This window comes from Mustela nigripes, chromosome 2 (assembly GCF_022355385.1).
Source record: "Mustela nigripes isolate SB6536 chromosome 2, MUSNIG.SB6536, whole genome shotgun sequence".
NCBI classification, from domain to species: Eukaryota; Metazoa; Chordata; class Mammalia; order Carnivora; family Mustelidae; genus Mustela; species Mustela nigripes.
In genome coordinates this window covers 141,491,862-141,514,570 of record NC_081558.1, presented here as the reverse complement: position 1 = coordinate 141,514,570, position 22,709 = coordinate 141,491,862, and the positions used below count along the sequence as shown (strand labels likewise).

Genomic DNA, 22,709 nt, shown 5'->3' with positions numbered 1-22,709 from the left:
TCTATTTATACCTCTTGGTCAATGGAGACTAGATTTATCTTTGAAAGGTTAAAGGCTACATTTTCACCAATGTTTCATTATACTTACTAATCTTTATGTACAGGGGGAACATATGGGCATTTTCTTTTTTCACCTGTAAATTTCTTAATACATGGGTTTGTAAGCTTAGTAGTAATTAAGTTTATTTGTTAATACTTGTAAAGTGATACTTATAAAGGTGCTTAACTGAAGATACAGTGTGCCTTGAATCCTCTAAGTTCATTTCCTTAGAACTCAATACAAGTAAAAATAGATGCTAAAACTTCGTGATTCTTTTGGGTTCATTAAAGTTAACCAGGAGATTTGGAAGGAGCTAATATTCTTCATTGCATATTCTTTATTTTAAGATTACACTGGCAGTTTGTAGGTTTTTAAACTTAGAACTAGAAATATTAGTGCTAATATTAAAAGAAGGGAAATTCTTTAAGCTTTAAGACTTTTTTGGAATGTCTTAACACCTCATTTGGATAGTGTATTTGGGTGAATTCATTACTTCTTCTAAATGTATGATAAGTGGGTATGTATAGTGCAATGTGCTAGAAACCCACGGTAGGTCCAGGTGGTAGGTTTGCATTATCTTTATTTTTTAAGATTTACTGGTCTAATCTTTTTAAAATTATATTTTCTGCTTTTTGTCTTTTAGGGTCGTTGCTCCAGGGAGAACTGCAAATATCTTCATCCACCCCCACACTTAAAAACCCAATTGGAGATAAATGGGCGCAATAACTTGATTCAGCAGAAGAACATGGCCATGTTGGCCCAGCAAATGCAACTAGCCAATGCCATGATGCCCGGTGCCCCATTACAACCCGTGGTAAGCACATCTTCAGTTCTCATTCATCGAGTTTGTAATTCCAAGTGCTCAGTTTCAGTATAAAAGTAATGATTGCACTTGATTAAGTGAACATAGGTAACAGTATCAGGTGTCTTGCATTTTCTAGCAAAATTACCAAGCAAAGCCTGAAACGGTTTTCACATTGCAAAGTTAACTCATCTCGTTCAATCATGGGGAAATTTACTTATGACCTGTTCTCCCCCTGAAATTCTCTTCACGTGAAATCCTGTGATTTGCAGGTATTAAAATGGTCATCAAACTCATCACTATAGTCCATGTGCGTTTTCAGGCTCCCTTTAACAATAGTAATACTTTTATAATTTGGTATAGATCAGCTTTAGTTTTGAGAAAAATTCTCCCTTTCCTCCTTCCTTGAAGAGGATCTGTTTGCATCATTTTCTTTATTGAAAAAGAGCTTCTGTTATTCTTTCAAACTCAAACTGAAGTTATTTTGTAGTTAGAAATGCTAGCAATATTCTGATAGTGGTGAATCAATATCATGCATTAAAAGAAAACTAATCAGGAGAGGAAAGGCAGAAACTCCCAGGGCTTTTAAGCAAAGCGCGAAGTATTTTAAACTGTAGCTGGTCATAGAGGTTTAATGTTTACTGAGCAGTGTGTATGGGAATAACTTTTCATTCTGATCATATTTATTTTTTATTTGGGGAGTTTGGGGGAATGTATACCATAAACGACTTTGATAACCTTTACTCCCATTTATTCATAAAAATGTAAGATTACTATCCTAAGTAATTTTAGATGACAAAAGGTATTCTGATATTAATTGTAATATAATAATTCTGTATATAAATGCATGTTAAAATTTGTAATGATCAGAGTGTATCTGTCAGTAATTTATGTCACTAACTTATATGCAATATTATGGGGTTATGGGAATATGAAGACCCACATTTTTCTGATATGCTAACTGTAGCATGTGTGCTAACTAATTTTTTTCCTAATACATTTTAACACCTGAACTCAATGTAATTATTATTCTCTCTTAGAACTTAATGCACCAATCATTCCAAAAAAGAGGGGGGGATTGCATTTCGAGGTGGGAGGGATCTCCATATCACATCGGCAGTGATACCAATTATCAGTACTATACAGTTGAGGTGAGAGAATATTATAATTCTGTGTCTGTTTTAACCTGATATATATTTTTTTCATTATTGGGGGCTCAGTTTAAAATATGATATCTTAAACTTATTTTTTGTGTCATCTGACATCTGCTAGTATTATATCTGCATTGGGATAGCGTAACATTTCCATTTGGTTTAAAAAGAAGTTTAGTTATAATCATTCTCAGTAGCATAAAACACAGGACAGGAGGTGTCTTTAACAGCTGGCCCTCTCACACGGTTTCAAAAATCTGATAAATCCTTGGGGTGGCTACTACTTTAGCTGATATGCGATCTCTCCTTGATGTGAAATACTTTGTTCCACTTAAACATTTAAAGCCTGCTTACTGTCAGGCTCGACCCTCTCAGTGACTGGCAGCACCTCTGGGCCATACTGCTGGATACAGAGCTGGTCATGGCATTGAGCTCCTACTCACTGTGACATCTTGGCCCATCTCCTGACTTAGTCCTTGAGCTTTACTCTCAAGGCCATTCCAAGGTCATTGTATGGGTAATCCTGGGACAGACCGTAAATGTTTATGCTCATGTCTGTGAAATATAGTAACAAATGTGTGGTGTGCAGAAAATCATAATTTCTGAAACCATCAGACAAATCACATGTCCTGGTGTCTTTGTTGGAAAATTCTCTACTTAGACAAAACATTTATTTTTATTAGTTGTGAGCACATTCAGGCTTTATGTTAATTTTCCCTGGTATGACTAGATTTGAATGCTGAATTACCCTTCTGCTAAAGGCATCCTGAGATCATAGTCTAAAAATATACTCTGTTCAGGGTGGCATTTTTGTAATAAGTATAGAAGTCATTTTAATTATTCAGTTTTAAAGCATTTGGGGCTTTAATGACTATAGAGAAGGCTCTAATCCAGGAAATTTGCCTTCAAAATCCCACCTGAGACTTTTCGATCCTTTGTGTAGTCAGCCCGGCTGATGAGAGTAATCATACAGAATATTCAGAAATAAATGAGATGGTCATGACCAGCTGCTTACTGGAACTTGAATGCTGGGTCACCAAATAGGGATGATGACAGGGCTGGAAGCAGCCAGGTGACTATTACGAGACATGGTTGTCACTCAAAGAGGATGGCCATTAGTACAGATGTTAGTGTTTGAAGATACAGCACACACTTGGATCCAGCCCAGGTAGGGGTTCTATCGAAGGAGAGGATACTCTGAGCAGATCCATAATATCAGGAGTGGTGGGAGTACCTGAGCAGTTTCGGGGTTTGTAGTCGAGTAGGTGAAGCCTCTTATCTTTTTAGGGCAAACCAGTTTGGTCCCTAAAACCACAGCTGAAGGAACACGAAGAGGAGTTGGAGCTGGGGAGTTCTAACCAAATCCGGAAGCATCTCCAGTTGTGCCTGGCATATAGGGAAATCAAAAATCGTTGATGAATGAAAGAATGATGTAAGGCGTTTCCTGAATACAAGGAAGACAGGCAGAGGTAGTTCACCTGGCCCTGTGGTTCCAAAGGAATCATCAGCGGGAGCCAGCGTACAAGCCCCATTATAGAGATAGCAGCATAGTCTGGGGTGTACAGCTGGGTTCATGCTAACACACTATTTGCAGAGGCAGCCAGGGCCTCGGTGATCTACCCATCATAAACCCAGCCCACTTGGGTGGGTTTTCATCTTTTTAGAAATTTTGATGACACTGAGCTGACTTGGGGAATGTAGGGCTTTAAAGGAGAGCTTCCTTCTTTTGTTGACTTTATTCTGTTGTTATGAAATGCATCAAGCCAAGAATCAGAAAGAGGACTTCCATTTTGGGGGCAGAGACAACACTCTAAAGGCATTTACTGCACTCTCTACTTGTTGTATCATAAATCCACACCGTCGTCCTATAAAGAAGATAATATTATCTCAACTTTAGAGATGAAGACATGAGGTTCAGAAAGGTTAAGTAATTTGCCCAAGGTACATAGCTAGTGGGTGGTAGGGCCAGGATTTTAACCCAGGCTGTTCAGGTTCTGGCATCCGTGCTGTAGAAACACTAATGTAGAAACATCCCACCAACCAGCTCTGGGTCCTTGGTTGAGGACCTCGGTTGAGACATCTGACTTCATTAATATAGAGTGGTAAGTTTCAAATATGTTATCTGCAAGTTCCTAACAATCTCGTAATTGTTTCCATTTCATAAGATGAGAAAATAAGTAGTTGAAAATAAGTCACTGAATTTACCTATGTGTCTACTCCCTAAAATTTGTATAAGACATTGTTAAGTAATAGGCATTAAATTCTATTATCATTTCCAAGCCCCTAAGGAAAATGTAAAAAGATCATATTTCTCTTTATTATATGATCTTTGAAGAGAAATGAAAGACCTATAGTATTTGGTTTTCCAAATGTAAAAAATTAAATATATGGATTTTTTCTAAGTACTACTTTTAAAAAAAAAGTATTACTACTTTGCTATGCACTATCTGATGCAGAGATAAGCCAACCAGAAACCTAAGCAACCTAACCAAATATAGACCATATCTTGTGGCTCACAACTTGGAAGCATCTGGTGTGTTTCTTTGATCCATCCCAGAAAGATGTCTTCAGCAATTCTCTTGATTCCATGCTTTTGTCATTGCCCTTGAAGAGCTCTGCACAAGCAGTGGTTATGAAAAGCTGTATCTGAGCTCTGCTCTCCCACTCCACTCCTGTGCCTTTCCGTAAGGTTTGCTCCCAAACCTTAGCCTTGGCCATTAATAATTTCTGAGGGCAGCTCCCCATAAGGTGTACACACCTAGCTGCTTTGAGGTACATAACTCAAGTTGAATTCTTGTGCCTTTCATGAATTTGAAATAGCCTAGCGATAAGAAATTCAAAGTTATTGGACTTAGCAGAAAAGTCTTGGGAGCTCCTTTGCTCTTCCTGACACCTCACCTTTGCTGGCCCGGTGTTCCTGCATCATGGTTGTTGGCAGCTGCGTGCTGAAAGTTTTGAAGTCATCATTTGTCACATTTCCAGGAACACCTAGAATTCTTAAATTGGTTTTTAGTGCTTTACCCCCCCAGGCTTCCCAACTAGTGACTGAGATAAGGCCACTTTGTGAGAAAGCGTGGCCATATCTGTCATCCGTGGTCCACGTACCTGTCCTTCTAGTGCCGTTTCAGTCAAGGAGCCGGTGCTTTCTGAGGCAGCTCGAGGATGGGCCAGAATCTTAGGGACTGGGCCACACGTACTGATACCTTCTTACTTGATGGGCCAGAAGTGAGTCTTCTTTATGTAAATGTTTGTTACTTCATTAAAACAAGATTGAAGTGGCAAGGTGACATTAAAAAAATAAAGCCAAGAGGTCATTGTGATTGGCCCAGTCAACAAAGTCTAGAAGCAGACTTTGAAACAGTATTCTTATTTTATTCTAGTCATATGCTGCATTCTTGGGGAGGAAAAAAAAAATACTTGGTAATGTGATTTGTTGAGAACTCCCATTAGCCTTTGGCTGTTTAATATTCAAAATAATTGTTTACAGGAATGTCTCTCCTTTCTGTACAGGGTTGTGTGTACCCAGAAACAGAAACATGGCTTTATATACCTTGATTATGTGCTATCAAGTTTAAAAAAAAAAAAGGTGGTTTTTTTTTTTTTTTTGGTACTGCTTGCAAGTTCAGCATTTACAAACATACACACACTCACGCATGCACAAAGGTAAAATCTAGAAAAATCCTTGTATTCCATAAATCGCATCAAATGCTGATTAGATACTTTATTATATATATTCTACCCATTTAAAAAAATCACAAACACTGTTTCACATAATGTATTAAAATAAGTTAGGGCTCCTATGATATTTACAACATTACAGCATGGTCATACCACCGTTTGGAAACTTAGAAAGCTGAGGATTAAAAAAAAAAAACAAACAAACGCAAAACAATACTAAAAGACATTATAGTTTTCAAACAAGCATCCTAGGCCAGTTAACGATTACACTGTCAAGTGGAGAGGAAGTAACATTAAATCGCTTTCTTTTACGTTCACATAGCTATGCTAGAAAAATTTTAATGCGTTTGCTAAGTGAGTTTATGTGCTGGAGAAACACAGCAAAAGCATTAATTCTGACACGAAGCCAGTATGCCGAGGAGCTGCGCCCATGACAGCCGCTGGTGCCATGCAGAGCGAGGGAAGCCTGGTGCAGAAGACCCACTGGACCGCCTGTAGTCAAATTTGAGAAGAGAGGGTTAAGTAAACAAGTGTGGTGATCAATGCCAAATTCGAGTGGTGAGGAGTTCTATGGTAACAGAGGGTAGAGGGAAAAAAAAAAAAAAAACCCTCTTCATAGTTGGAGATGTGGGCGGATCAGGGGAAACTTGAAGAGAAAGAGTCGTGATTCTTGAAGCGTGATTAGGAATTAAACAGAAGGGCTGGGCAGGAACAACCTCCCATGTAGAGGGAAAAGCATTGTTCAGAAGAAAGCTGTGAGGACGCATGTCTCCTTGGAGACCTCACATACAATCAGAAATCTGAACCTGTTTCTGTTTTTCAGTAGTAGAATACCACGTAATGTATAGAAGGGCAATGACCCAGGAGATTTTTAAATAGTCCTGCCGAGATTGTGATGAGTGAGGAGTGCCAGGGCATTCGGGGCTCGATGTTCTCCAGAGGATGCTAACGGCCGGCTGGCCCCAAGAACCACTGGTTTCAGGATCACCTGGAACCAGACACACCTGTATCCAGATCCTAAGTCTTTCGTGCTCTCCTTTGCGATGATGAACACGTAATCTGTGTGAGCCCTTTTCCTTGTCTGCAAAATGGGAGGGACTAATAAAACCCACCCGACAAGACTCTAATTCTTCACACATTCCTTCCTTCACTCCCTTAGTCTGTCTATGTTTATTGAGTACTTACTATGTGCTAGGCATCTAGCTCGATCCTGGGGATTTAGCAGTGAGTGATACAGATAGCCGCCCCTGCCACAATTCACAACTAGAGTTGTTGACTGTGTTTGCCCAGGGAGTTTATATTTTACTGTTACATGAGTTAAATCGAATAACATAGGTAAAGCCCTTAGCACAATGCCTGGCACAAAATAAATGGAAGGAATTATAGCAGTAATCATGTTTGCACACATTTAGCTAGGGTCATCATGTGAAATTGGACATCATTTTAATTTCTAATAAAGCCTGATGACTTTAATGGAATCAGAATGTCTCATTTAAAACAAACCAGGGATTAGCCCATAAATGCACCAGCACTCGTAAGGTTGCATTTTGTTTTTCTCTGCTCAGGGTGTTCACTTGCAAAAGGCAATCATAAGCCAGCATTCTTTATGCCTTCCAGGAACAGAGATATCTGTAAGTCATTATTACAAGGATGTAGTCAGTATCAAATACTCCAATTAGGTAGTTTTATGTTATCCTGTGGATACTTCAGAGAAAATGCAAGGCACTTGATAATACCACAGCATTAACATCTGCCCTTGCCTTTCTGCCGAAACCCTCCCCGGGATGGCTTTTGGAAAGGAGACTTGGCAGTTCAAGCGCCTCACTAATCTGATTAGGGCGCTGATGGGGCCAAGAAGTGACCTACCTCCGACAAGGTGCTCTTTGAAAAAAGAAAGTAACAAATTTACAAAACCCCCAAATAAAGGAAGGAATGTTGCCCTTTCTGGGGGCAGCTTTTGGGATCAAGTTTCAAAGTATAGAGCTATTATTATTGATCCTCTGCTGGTTTAGCAAATAGCTCCACTTATCTGAAGAGGGAACAATTGGAGAGAATGCTTGCTGAGTAGTTGATGTTTCAGATTTTTCAAACTGCTAGATTTTACTTGGGTGACGGTGCCCTAAAATTTTTCAGATTTGAATTTGCTCTGCTGCATTAAGTCAGAAAATCAATTCACGTGACACCTCTATAGAAACAATCCAGCAGGAAAATTGTTGCCAGTTAGTGAGATCAATATTTTTTATTTAGGAGAACTATTCTTTTATCTGTGGTATGCAACTGCTGCCTCAGATGCATCATGGATTATAAATTTATCTTATTCATTGGGAATTAACAGAGCTGCGCTTTATTGGTCACTGGTCTTATTTTCTTAAAATAAGAATGCTTTTCTTAAAAAAAATGCTTTTCTTGCCTCCAAATACGTTTTTAAGTTTGACCTCTGCTTCTAAATAATGTACAGTGACATAAACATCTCTGTAACTTTGCAGAGTACACATTAAAAATCTACTACCTGGAAATCCCTGTTAATTCATAGCAATAGAATATGAAGAGGAGTGATACAGACTGGCTGTGCTCTCCAAATTTTAAAACTGGGCTTCTGGTCTTTTATGCTAAATTTCTTATAATTTTTAAATGCCTGATAGAAAATGAGAGTGCTGGTCTGGTTGAAATTGCACATAGTGTATCTGACAGTATGTAATGGTGAATGTTCGACCTGAATATGTTTGAAGAGCAGTCCAAGTTCGACGTGGATTCACGATACAGGTCAGCCCTTGCCAGGGCACTACACTTAGCAGCCATTAGACCTTGGAGCAGCGTAAGATGAGCTGCTTTTCAAGTAACTGTTGATGGACAGAGATTGCTCTGGGCCCCAGTTTCTGACCAATTATTGATTGTTTGTATGTGGAGAGCTCAGGTAGTTTCAGTGTTTTGGGCAGAGATGGGGGTGAGGATCAGAGGTATTCCTTTAGGCCACTTCATCAGGCGGGAGCCCTCAACCTGGCAGGACAGCTAACCATGGCATTCAAACCAGCACGTCTGGAGGCATAACTATAACTTGAAAATCCCAGTGGAAGGTATGGTGTATTGTTTCTTCTCCCAAGTGAATCAAATTACGTATGAAGTATTTTATTTTCCGTGGTCTTCTAAGTAAGAATGTATACACTAGCTGCAAAGATTTTGTCCTAAAACAATTTGTGAAGTCAAAAGACGAGTGCATCCCTTAGAACAGGGATTTTTCAACCTACACACTATTGACATTTGGAGCTGGGTAATTCTTTGGTGTGAGGGGCTCTCAGGTGTGTTGCCAGTCACTTAGCCTCATCCCAGTTCTCTGTGCATAGACGCAACAGCACCCCCAAGCTGTGACAATCGAAAATGTCTCCAGACATTGCCACATGTGCCCTACACATGGGACATGTGCCCTGCCAAGGCACAAATCACCCATAGAGACTTGAGAACCACTGCCCCAAGAAAAACAACACTTGAATTCCATTTTACTTTTCTTAGTGCTGGACAAGTCAGGGCCTGACTAAATAAGGACAGTTTATTTTTTAAAAACATTTCTCTTGAGCTGTAAGAATTTTATTTATTTGTTTGTTTATTTATTTATATATTATTTTTTACTTTTCATTATGTTATGTTAGTCACCATACAGTACATTGTTAGTTTTTGATGTAGTGTTCCATGATTGTTTTTGAGCTATAAGAATTACTTTTACATTTCAATTGCATAGAATTTTATTCCAAAGCTCTCTTGAATACTGTGTAAACTCAGGGTTCTTTTAACTTCTTACTTCTGTAAGAGGGAAGAATTAGCTACATTCTAGTGTTCCCCGCATTCTAGTGTTCCCCTCATTCTACGATTCTGTTCCTTACCACAGGGTAAAGAAAATTAATTGTTCAGAAGTCCTTTAAAGAACAGGATCCATTTTTATCCATGAATTTTTGGGGTTTGGAGACAAACATTATTACACAAAATATTAAACTTCAAGAATTGAAACCCCATTGAATTAGAAAGTTAAAAATAGGCCACCCATCAGGTGGAAAATTGTTATGCAACATTTATGCTTTAAAAACTGGAAAAGCGGGCACCTGGGTGGCTCAGTGGGTTAAGCCACTGCCTTCAGCTCAGGTCATGATCTCAGGGTCCTGGGATCGAGTGCCGAATAGGGCTCTTTGCTCAGCAGGGAGCCTGCTTCCCTCTCTCTCTCTCTGCCTGCCTCTCTGTCTACTAGTGATCTCTCTCTCTGTCAAATAAATAAAATCTTTAAAAAAAATTAAAAAATTAAAAAAAAACTGGAAAAGCAAATCGCTAAAGTAGCTTGCAGGTAAATTATTTAATTCTACTCAAGAACAGATGTATTTCCTGATGTGCACATCTTCGTATCACAAGTAGAAACCACCCTCCTGTATCCATGAAAGCATTTATGGCAGAAACCCTGTCTTGTGACATTTTAGTCAGTGCTACCTTGTATATTTCCTTGAAAAATCTTGTAGCCTTTGTTTAGTTTTCTGTTTCAGACTTCACATGAAGAATGGTTTCTCCCTAGTAAGGTAAATTCTTTGTTAAATATTTCCCAAGGGTGTGATAAGCTGGTGGAATATTTATAGTTTCTCCAGAAAAAACATGCAACAAGTGAATATGCCAAATGCTGTGCCTTACGTGTTCAAAAGAAATCATGTCATCATCATCTTTCCCATATCCCATGAGATTTATTCACAGTTTATATTGACTGTGAAACTCTGTTATCCCCTGGGAGTCTTGATTTATTTATTCCAGCTAATAGGACACTTGCAACCCATTAACAGTTGTAAACAGGTCTTTCAAGTTCATCTGACATAGCAATTATAAAATGTATTTCTTAGACAAGTTTCTGGGATTAAATCTGGGCAAAAATGAAGATGAGGTGACCACAAGAAGTTACTGTATCAAATAACTGGTCTGTTATTCAAAGAGAAATTATAAGTATTACAGACAACAAGTTTCAGAATCCCAGCAGAAATTTAATGGGTAATTCACCGATTATATTTTAGAAAATCATGGACTTGATGAATGCTTATTTTCAAACGATTCTTATCCCAAATGGGAGTAAATAAACAAAGAATTCAATGGGGGCGGGGGAGGAAGGGTGGAGGGCAGGAGGAATGGATCATGGAGGGGTGGGTGAAGGAGCGATGTATAACGTGGGATAGCAAATTCGAGCCAAGACCTGTAATTAAATTTTGCTTTTTTATTTTCTTTTCCAGCCAATGTTTTCAGTTGCACCAAGCTTAGCCACCAATGCATCAGCAGCCTTTAATCCCTACCTGGGTCCTGTGTCCCCAAGCCTGGTTCCAGCAGAGATCTTGCCGACCGCACCAATGTTGGTGACAGGGAATCCTGGGGTCCCTGTACCTGCGGCTGCAGCAGCTGCCGCACAGAAATTAATGCGGACAGACAGACTTGAGGTAGGAGCGATTAGTCGGTTTCTTCACGGGCTCCATCCTGATTTTCAAAGTGTGCTGTTCATTGGCTTCTTCCATGGCCATGAAGGTTAAAAAAAAAAAAAACAAAAAACGAAGAAGATATTTTGGTTTAGTGTCTAGAGCATTTTGGGAGATTTGAGGTATGCTATGTTTGACAAATGGAATGTGTGTAAAGACCACAGTGTCCCTTTGCATAAGGGTGCATAGAGACTTGGACTGGGGTCAGACTGCCATTCACCTCGTTATGTCTCAGGCTCCTCGTCCTTAAAATGGACGTCATAATGGCACTTCCCTTAAAGAGGCCGATTTCTGGCACACAGCAAAGCTGTGAGCAAAGCACACAGCTCCCTACATGTCCGTTGTTGCTACTATTAATAACAAATTCTGTTCCTCCCCTGATACTTTTGTCACAACAGTTTGCTCAGTGACTATGTATCAAGCAATTTAAAATTTATTATCGCAAGTTTCTCACAGGCCCCACAGTATTTTGGTTGGAATAGCAAAGCCTCTTTGCTTGCAAAGTGTGTTCTGTTCCAAGTTTTTAAAATTGGAAGTTGCAGCATGCTCAAAGTCTCAGAGTCAAGGATGATCGGTTGTATGTGCTTTGGTATTGCAGCGTGAAAGAGAAATGAAAGGTAATTCTTACACTGAAGTGGTTGTTCAGAATTTCGGCATGGCTGTAAATGAAGGGATTTGGTAAACTCCAGATGAGGGGAAAAAAAAAACAATGGCAACATTACTGTACAGTGAGACTCTGAAGCCTGCCATTCTTGTCCAACTAAGGAACAAAATGACTCTTTTCTTCTTTTCCCTGGTTAGGATGAGGCAATACTTAGGACTGAGAAGTTTTGAGTGTTGTTAATTACTGAGAAAGAGGCAAAATAAGACTGTTGTGTGAACATAATTGACACTCATAATTCATCGGTTGAGCAGGAATTCATTTAATAAGCACCAGTTTCTTGTTGATAGGGTTTCACTGCATGCACTGCAGAAGGGATCTCAGATTTCGGCCTAGTTTTAACTGCCACCACCTTTTTTGATGGTAGTAATAATAGTGGGTATTTTTGGGGTATTTACTATCTACCAAACACAGCATCAGCCCATCACATGCATCGCATAGTTCATCTTCAAAACAGGATTCTGAGGAAGTTACTATCATTAGCTCCATCTTACAGGGCAATAAATTTAGGGGGAAAGTCGGGGCACAACTTATTTGAGGTCGTAGAAAGGATGTTCCAATTGGGTATGAACATAGAACTCTACTCTTAAACATTGTATAACTCAGTCCCATATAGGTGATAGGACAGGGAGGAAGCAAGCGATTCTGGCTCCCGTATTTTCTTTCGAGTTCTTTGTTTGCTTGTTCAGACTTAGTTCTTACCTTTCGTGCATATTTTGAAGAAAACTACTAATGACGAGAGGACCATATGGAGAACCAAGAAGGGATTCTGAGACCTTGGTTGCACGCCGCCTGTGAACCAGAGACCAGGGTGTGCTAGAGATATACTTTGCTTTGTGGGTGGTTGGTCACTGTGCAGTTGCACTTGTTTCACTAGTAAATTGATGCTGTTTGCAGCATCATAAATAAGAGGAACTTTAGGAAATTGTAAATATTTAAAAATTACTGGATGCTTAAACATGTGACTCACCTTCCCCCTGCCCCAATCTTTCCAAAGTGCACCCTGGATTCCTAATGCGTAATTGTGGATTGAAGGGAACCCAGTAGGCAACACAGGATGAACTTTAATGAATTACTTCTTAGGAGGAGATGATATTTAGGAAGCTTAAAAATCTCTATTGAAATCTCTTTCAAGGCTGAGCTATGTGGTCAGAACTCTTAGAAACTAATCCTCCCACAGTTTTAGGTAGTCTGTAATTGGCTGTACTTTGTAGTGTGTTTAATTAAAGTAACGACTTTATCATTGGTTGGGGGTTTCTGTCTTTTATCTTTTTTCTTTTTCTTTTCTTTCCTTTTTTTTTTTTTGTGAGGAGCTGCCATGTATATTTTGTCATCTTCTGCTTTACTCACAAGTGGCTGCTGCTCCAGGACTGTCATTTCCTCTCAACCTGAATTCCTCTGATCTAAATGTTTGATGGTGGGAAGGCAGCTTCCTATCTTATTCTGGCAAAGAGGATCTGCTCCAATGTCAAGGTTACAGTCTGTTAGCTTATTACAGTGTGAAGTTCAGGGGCATGGCTTTCTGCTCGGCACTGAGATTCCAGACCCTTCCTCTCTTCAGCTTATCTCCTCTCTTGCTAATTGCACTAGGATCCTAGCATACTAGGATCTAAATGGCTTGGCAGTGAGAGCACACACTTATTTGCCGACTGGCCACATGTTTATCATTTGGACTTAAATCTATAGTTTTCCCTCATGGAACTCTGAAGTACGTGTTTGAATTTTGAGTTCCTTTTAAGGTGAAAGAAGCTTAAGTTAGTTTAAATATCAGCTAACTCTTCTTGCCACTTCTTTCTTCTTGCTGCACATTGTTAGACCATAAGGACATTAAAAATGCCATAGATTATCAGCGTTCTAGTTCTTCTGTTTGAAAGAACTGACATATTTACAGCACCTGATATGAGTCTACAAAAAATGTTAAATCTAACGATGGGAACCCAAGAATAGCGATTTTGCTAATTAGGTGAGTAGCCTTGGGTTGAATTTCTCATCTTTTCTGAGCTTTATATTCCACACATATAAAATGAGAGGGTTGAAAGAGAGAATGTGTAGGGCCGCTTCCAGTTAGAAGTTCTAAGGGACATTTAGGTTGTCTTTGTGCTTTTCATGCCACTTTAAACTATTGAAAATTTTATTTAAATATAATATATAAATAAGCCTATTTAAGTATATAAATAAACATTACAAATTTTATTAAATATATAGATGTAAAACACACACATGAACTTTGTATCAGTAGGCCTATTATCCATCCTTTATTGGATACCTTTTAGTTAGGAGTCTTAGCTGCTACTTTCTGTGCTGTAAAATTCAGTATTTATGGTATTCTGTAAAGAAGAGCAAATCTCTTAAATATTGGTCACTGAAATGGGAAGCTTTTAAAATTCCATTCTGTGACTTTGGGATACCTTTTTGTAATTTCTAAGCAGCAGCTTATTTTCAGTCATTATTTTCAGGAATTGTTAAATCTATAGGTACTGGAAAGGACTAAGGTTTTCAGTCATATCTGTACTTTATTATGAAGAGCAACAGTATCCAAGGGAGAACGAGGGAGCATCTTTCAAGTAAAAAATATTGTGAGGAATATCTTTGAAATCTTTTAACTGCTGTCTTACCCATAACAAGAAAAAGTCCATATCAGGATAGTGCCAAGCTCATAAATGATACCCAATAACTTGCTAAATGAATGCATAAATGAGCCAGTCAGCCAGTTAATTAATTAATCACAAAAAGACATGACTTTATTCAGAGTTTAGTGTAATCAAACAGAGAAGATAAAGCATGACAGATTTTTAACATTTGTTAACATTCTCCTTGGGAACGTGTTTACATTTTGAGCATTCCAGCTATAAAATATGGTATCTTGTTCATGCCCCTGGTCCTAGAGCAGTGGTTTTCAAGTTTCAGTGTGATTAGAATCACTTGGGACAGTTGCTAAAAATGCAGACAAATAGACTACATAGACCGATGCAGTAGGTTTGCAGTGGGGCTTGGGAGTCTTTTTACAGATCTGTCCAGTGATTCTAAATGTCAATAGTCTATAAAATACTTAGCCCACAGGATGCCAGCACCTGCTATTTAAGTGCTGACTTTTCATCATTTACCTTATGTCCAGTTATTTGTGACTCGGAATTAAAAACCTGCCTCCTCCAATACACTGAACATTTGACATTTTATTCAGTTGCAAGAACACAGTGCACATAACGAAATATTTCAAGTAAATTGATAATTTTTAAGGTCCTTTATACTGCTTAATAGCATTAACTAAACAAAAAAATTAACCAGAGATCATATATTTCAGATGCTGATGAAGATACTAGATTGCTATTTGGTTAAGTGCATCATTTTTATAGCAACTGTCTATATGAGAAAAACATAAGATATATTCCAGAAAAGGTGGGCACACCACTTGGCTTCTGATGTTTTCCAGTTGGAGTTGGTTTGTTTTTAAAATAGATTATTCTTGGGCTGGAAGTCTTATTCTACTGACATAATCATGACACGAGTACCTAATTTAGGCCATTGGATGCTGATCGCTTCTTTTCCTTATGGACACAGAAAAGTCTGGTGACTTTTCGCATGCAGGCATAAAACAGTATGGTCTTGATTGACTACATAAAAAAAGAGCATTAAAAGCTAAATGAGGATTCGAGTAATAGTAGAAGGCATGTCTAGCTTGAGATCTTTATAGGAGTTTCACAGATTTGTCATGATCTATTACGTAGAAAAGTCATTTGATTCAAAATAAGATTAGAAAAGCAGATGCTTTTAATGAGAGAAGCTTATTGATAGGATTATTTTCATTTTGTATTTTTGTGGAAGGTGTTTAGCTACTGCTTGTCTACTTTAATTTCTTTAGAACATTACTAAAATATGACAAGTTTCAAGCACACAGGTCTTTGTAGTTTATTTTTTTTTATCTGTCATAAGGCTTTAGAATAACTCCTTACAATGTCGTCATATCCCCTTTGAAATGTCTAGTCCATCAGTTATGATTCTCTGTGGCTAGTTGGAGTTTTGTTTGGGGAGGAAAGAGCTGTAAACTTGTAAGTTGTTTGAAATACAGTAATTACTAAGCTTAGCCACTCATTTTTGCTGTTCTGCCACTCCTTTCTTCCTTCAACTTAAAGCTATTTCCCTATCTTCATTTATCTATTTATCTATTTCCCTAACTTCCCTATCTTCATTTATCTAGAAAAAATAATAAAAATAACTATAGGTTTCAGCATTTTGGCATATTGATGAGCCTGTTGATTTATACATTCATTCATAGGAATGACTAACTGAAGACCTGGAAGTAGATTTAATGGAAGGTTTGTTGTTGTTGTTTTCAGTTGACCATTCCTATATATTCCTATATATTCAGATTTATTTATTCATATTTTTAACTACATGAGGTAAAGTGGCAAACTCTTAGCTATATTATCTATATGCTTGTTCTCTGGACTAATGGTAGTGAGAGGTTCTGCCTTTTAGATTTCAAAGACAATTCCCATTTGATCTTAACAGAAATCCTCTGAGGTAGCTGACATGGGTGTCTGAAGTCTAGGCAGACCAAATTATTAGATAACAGATATCGTCAGATAGCTGTCTTGGGAACCGAACTATACAGTTAGCTAAGATCATTACCCATAATTACCAGAATTTTAAACTGTGGAGATTATAATCCTTTTTGAATTGAAAATACAGATAATTCTTGGCATTAACTTGTACACTCATGGCCACTAATGCTGTGGACACTTTGATAAAATTATTGATTATCCAGTATTCCTTTTTTAAAGTCTCATATAGCTCAAGCTTAATGGGAAATAAAGTCTATGGTGCTAGTCATGCCAAACTAGTTGACTCAATCCTTTGAACCTTCGAAAAGGCTAGTTTTAGGACAAATTCTAAGTGGATTCCTACTTACCGGTCCCCTTAAATACATTTTGAATTCCCCTGAATTGCATCTTGCAAAAGAGGAAACAGTAGAAAATTACAATTAACTGGTCCTTAACGTACAGGAACCACCAGCTCACATGCATGAAGCAGAAGGAGAGGAATGAGAAATGTGTATTAGAATGACCATTTGTGTGCATTCTGAATCTCAGTTTATATCATTGAAAGTGAAAAGAATGTTGAGACAGAGAAACAAAAAGTCAAAAGCCCAGCACTCAAGTTGTATTTTAGGAGAATGATGCTCAAATGTCTGGCATCAGGCACTGTCATAGTTGTTTTTTAGAAAATAACAAATCTTAGATTTTAATAGTTCTTAAAGAGCCCACAAATAGGCTGCTCTCAGATCTTTCTTGTTCATGAGGCAGAGTAAGGTAAATTGACAGACAGGGTATCAGCCTGTCTGTTGCTAGTTCCTTCGTGAGCATGTCAAGAAAGCAGAATTACTAGAGAACTAACCGCAGAAATATGCATTCATATAGTTTCTTATTGCAGGACACTGCACTGACTCAACGCAAAGGTGGCGTTTTGTTCATACGATAGTATAAATTCAGCTTAAATTTCATATACGTACATGAGAAGTTTTTGTTCTCAGCTAAGTGTGTCTCTCTCGTCCTGGTTGTTTTGTTAAGCCTAATCCAGTTAAGTGTTGGTTAGGGACTGGGAATTTGTGGTGTAGAAAGCTCCGCAGCTATTTCCAGTGCTCAGCCAGAATGGAGGATGCTAGTTCAGGGGAACAGCTTTGATCACTTCCACTTTTCAAATTATAAAAACCCAGTTAGCCTTGTTTTCTTCTGTTCGAGAAGACAGATGCAGTGGAAAAAAAAAAAAAAAAAAAAGCAAGAGGGTCTTCTGTAAGTTCCTAAGTCATCTTGAGATTCTTAATATCTCTCAGAGTATCTGGCCTGTAGTATTTGTTCAGTAACTCTTTGTAAATTAAATAAAGTGAATGAGGTGATGAATAAAGTCAGTTCATTGCTGTTATATGGAACACAAGGCTTCAGCTAGCTTGAGGTTTAAAAAGTAGTTCAAGGGGTCATTTACAGTGCTCATTTTCAGATGTAGCATGATATATTATAGCATTCTTCTTAAAAGGAAACGCTTTGCTCAGTAATGGGATGTGGGTATAATGGGTGAAAGTACCTAGAATTGAGTGTGATCATTTCACGTTCACAAATGCCAAGAAAACCTGTGCTTTTAAAATCACAACAGGGTTCCCGTTTCTCTTTCTTGTTGTGCTCCAAAATAAAGTGCTTAGGTTCTGCATATTTTCTCATTTTTTGAAAAGATAGGTGAAAAACAAAAACTTCCCTTGAAGCACAAAGTAGGAGCATGGAAATATTAAAAAGACATTCTGTGTTTTAGATGGCCCTCTTGTGGTAAAAAGGTCAAACTACCCCAAGTGAAGAAGGTGCTGTTAACCTCTTGCTTTGAGCAGCCATCATGACAAACTTCAATAGTTAAGAGTCAAAATTGAGCAGACACATGAGAACTGATCCATTTTCACCCTTTCCCCAGGGACGCCATCCAGAATTAACAGATATAAAGCAGATAGTAACAAAAATTAATCTTTTTCCATCTGCTTCATGTAACTACCAAGTGAATCTCTAATGATCAGGAACACAACTCGTGGAAACATTTTACTAAAAAGCTGTCAGATTTTACTTTTTATACTTTTACCTGTAAATAATTTCAGATTAGCACAGAAGTTATAAAAATAGTCTGCCTGTCCACCCAACCAGTTTACCTAAATACTAACCACTCGTACCACCGTGTCATCACTTACAAAGCAAGTTCTGTGATATTCTGCAATTAACCAAATACAGACCTCAGTCAGATTTTACCAGCTGCTCTCCCAGGATCCTTTCTCCCACCCCGGGACCGTTCACTCTGTGGCAGTGCCTTATCATCCTTTGCCTTTCATGGCTTTGACACTTTGGGGGAGAGTATTGATTAGTTGTTTTGTAAAACATTCCCCCATTTCAGTTTGTCTGATGTTTTCTTATGATTAAATTCAGGTTATGCAGTCTCGGCAGTCATACAACGGAAGTGATGTGGTAGCCTTCTTCTTGGTGTGTCCTATCAATGGGTACATGATGCCATTATGTCTTCTTCCTGGTGTTATTAATTTTGATCACTTGGTTAAAGTGGGGCCTGCCAGGTCTCTTCAGTGTAAAGTTACTAATTTTAATTAGTTTTTTTCTCCTAATTGAAATTAGATGTTATATCATAATTAGAACGAAAAATGCATTTTCTTTCTCATGGAAGTTCTACTAAAAATGGGGTTATAACTTGTGTACTCAATGAAGAGCTCCTCAAGGTTATTTGGTGTTTTTTTTTTTTGCACATGATCTTCTCCCTCTTCTCAAGTGTGGGCTTCTACCACCAGTCTTGCACACACTTTAAGTTAAAAATCTTCAGAAGGATTCTCTTCGCCCACGTTGACTGAGCTCCCTGCGCTTAATGACCTCATAGGTATGTCGAGAGTACCAGCGAGGCAATTGCAACAGAGGAGAAAACGATTGTCGGTTTGCTCATCCTGCTGACAGCACAATGATTGACACCAACGACAACACAGTCACCGTGTGTATGGATTACATCAAAGGGAGATGCTCCCGGGAAAAGTGCAAATACTTTCATCCTCCCGCACATCTGCAAGCCAAGATCAAGGCTGCCCAATACCAGGTCAACCAGGCTGCAGCGGCTCAGGCTGCAGCCACCGCAGCTGCCATGGTGAGTAGCGACCTCAGCTCTGTCTCTGTTAGCAGTCAGTCAAGCAAAGTGAATCACTATCTCTGACTACAAGCTATTCATTTATTAACCTTAAAAATTTTTTTTTTATTTTTTACTTTTTATTTTTTTACTTTTTTTGCTGAAGATATGTTTGTTCAGGTATCCCAGACAATACGTAATGAGGTTACCATTCACAGATGTGAGGGTAACTCCTCAAATGGTTCCAATTGCTCCTGCCCTTGGCCTAACTCTTAATACTCTGTCTTATTCTGGATATAGGGTTCTGAAATTCCCGCTTTGTAAAGAACACCTGTCTCCTTTCAACTTAACGATATTGCCATTTTCGGTCCTCTTATTTTTCTGTGTGCCATCTAATCAGCCATTGTTCCCCTTCGGTGTGTTCTTTTGCACATCAAGACTCTTCTCTACATATATCTTGCTTTTAACAATAACATAATCTGGAACTATTTAGGAGGATTGCTTAAGCAAAGTTGTTCTGAGGATTAGCCACCAGATTTTCAACAGTGTGCTCTCTAGATTGTCTTACATAATATTGTGGCATAGACTTAATTGTCAAACTAGAGAAGCTTGACTATGCCATCATACAGAAAGAAAGACAGACAGCAGCGCTCAGGGAGTTAGAGATTGGATCTTTTAGAGCAGATACCTATATTCTTAAGGTAAATTTTAATGTGATCTAATAGCTGATTTTAATGAGTCCATTCTTTGTTCTTTGCTTAGCTGTTTTAATGTTGTCCTTTTTTTTTTACATAAATATATGACTTAATCATGAAAATATTCATAAAACATACTGTGTGGTATTTGACAGCACAGTAAAATAATCACGAGAGAGGTCTTTTCTGTGTTTACGGATACTTGAGCAAAAATACAGAAGGCAGACTCTCTCCTCCTCTCTTCCTTTCACTCTTTTTTTTTTTTCTGTTAGAGTATCTTGTTTGTAATTAACTACAAAGAGGAGTTATCCTCCCAATAACAACTCAGTAGTGCCTTTATTGTGCATGCTTAGTCTTGTTATTCGTTGTATATGGCATTCCGATGATTTGTTTTTTTATTTGTTTTTTCTCACCTACCCAAAAATGCACTGCTGCCCCCATGATGCACCTCTGCTTGCTGTTTATGTTAATGCGCTTGAACCCCACTGGCCCATTGCCATCATGTGCTCGCTGCCTGCTAATTAAGACTCAGTCGGCTGTCAAATCACTGAAGCGACCCCTCGAGGCAACCTTTGACCTGGTACTATGACCTTTCACCTTTTAGCTTGGCATGTAGCTTTATTGTAGATACAAGTTTTTTTTTTTTTAATCAATTTAAAAATATATATTCCTTTTTCTGTTATAAAATTGTAAAGTACAATGAAAAACTGAGTGTGGTTTCCTGACAAAATTAGTGGAAAGACTATACTATAAGTACCTGGACGGATATCATACCATGAAAGATTCCAAAAGCCCAGCAGCCCACATTCAGTTTAACTACATTGTAGAATGTTCTAGTGAAATACTTTAAGGACATTAAAAATGTATTTATGACTGTATATTCATGTACCTGTTTGGTTAGCATGGCTTTAGTGATAGAATTATTTATTTTTTAATATTTATAGTTCAGTGTTTAAGAAAAAAAAAAAAACTTGCATGCTCTGGGACATTTGCATGTCTAGATAGGTCTGGTGGGGGAGGAGCAGAGTGGGATTAGTTTTTATTTTACCTGTTTCAGTCACTCTGTACAATTAACTATTAACATTGCTTATACTCGTCAGTCCTCATGGAGCTCGCAGTGCAGCTTTTCTTCTTTCCCCAAATCAGTGGCTTCTCACAGAAAGCCTGAAGCATTATGGGACTTAAAACACTTTAACACATTATAACATGTGATCTTGTCCTAGAGGGGTTTTTCTTTTTTTGTTTGGATTGGTTCGGGGTTTTTTTGTTTGTTTTTTGTTTTTTGTGGGTTTTTTTTTGGACAAAAATAATGCTTCTTTTAAAGCTTTTATCTTGCCTTTTTTTTTTTCCTTTCATTTTTGTTGATTGGATTTTTCCCCCACCCTGGATAGTTCAGTGCTCTGCTGCTTGCTTGCTCATGCTTCCTAACAATTTTAGCCTTCAACTGATATTTCTTTTTTCTTTTTCTCTTTTTACTGGTATTTGTTTTTTATACTCATTCACTAAACAGGGAATTCCTCAAGCTGTACTTCCCCCATTACCAAAGAGGCCTGCTCTTGAAAAAACCAACGGTGCCACCGCAGTCTTTAACACTGGTATTTTCCAGTACCAACAGGCTCTAGCCAACATGCAGTTGCAACAACATACAGCATTTCTCCCACCAGGTAAGGGGTCTGAGCTTGTTCATGAACAAATCTGATGAGCTGCAGGGATTTGTGCTGGTAGAGCAGATAAGCCACGCCCCCAATAATTTGCTGTTAGCCATAGATAAGGTGAAAGGTAAGGTGGTCCACAGGTGGAAACTGACCTGAGGTTATCTCATGTGATTTTCCTTAAAAACTGAGAATTTTAGCTTAATGAGAAGTGAATGAAAGATCAGTGTGATGTTCTCTAGATTTATTTTTGTTTATGTAATTTGGAATTGAAATACAGTTCTCTCTCTTTTTTTTTTTCCTCTTTCCTCAACACCGTTGTATGTCTGTCAAGCTATTTTATGATACTTTCCTGCTGTAAGACCCCTTTGCCTTCATGATTCCATAGAGTAAATTTGAATTTGATGAAATGACCCTTCCAGTTTTGATTTTTATTGTTCAGCCTTTTTGTTTTTGAGGTGGAGAATAAACAAAACTGGCTCTGTGTTCCAGAGCTCATAAAGAGTACTCTTATTGGTACCAATCAGTAGATTGCCTAAAATCATTTGCTCCTGAGCTAATATTGAAATAGTAGTCCTAAGTGCCCAGGGAAGTTTACATCTACTATTGAGTTACCCATTTGTGATTTCAGTTGATTTCAACTTAGTCACATAAACATACTCTAGAGCTCTCCACAAGGGTATAAAATTTAGAAACATTAATCGTCATTTAATTACTCAAAAATTTATTATTTTTGCTCTTCATGCAGAGGAAGAAATACATATTAAACTTACTAGAATCTGGAAAAAAACATATTATCTCAGAAAATACACATTAAACTTATCATCTGGAATTCAACTAGCCAGAGACTCTAATCCCATTTTCCTCTTTCCCTCTTAACCTTTCTAAAATAATTACCATG

The 22,709-nt window shown here is 38.1% G+C and overlaps 1 protein-coding gene across 11 annotated transcripts in view; it reads left to right on the top strand.

Annotated features, from left to right (window-relative positions):
- MBNL1 (muscleblind like splicing regulator 1) overlaps positions 1–22,709 on the top strand; it is a 196,193-nt gene that overhangs the window by 158,811 nt on the left and 14,673 nt on the right. For 9 of the 11 annotated variants that reach the window (XM_059391718.1, XM_059391726.1, XM_059391724.1 and 6 more), the window contains 5 exons: positions 683–853; positions 10,917–11,117; positions 19,225–19,482; positions 20,683–20,736; positions 21,667–21,820. In XM_059391718.1, coding sequence (XP_059247701.1) covers positions 683–853; positions 10,917–11,117; positions 19,225–19,482; positions 20,683–20,736; positions 21,667–21,820 — 838 coding nt within the window. The remainder of the gene's footprint in view (positions 1–682; positions 854–10,916; positions 11,118–19,224; positions 19,483–20,682; positions 20,737–21,666; positions 21,821–22,709) is intronic. The other 2 variants (XM_059391721.1, XM_059391720.1) reach the window with 1 other exon arrangement.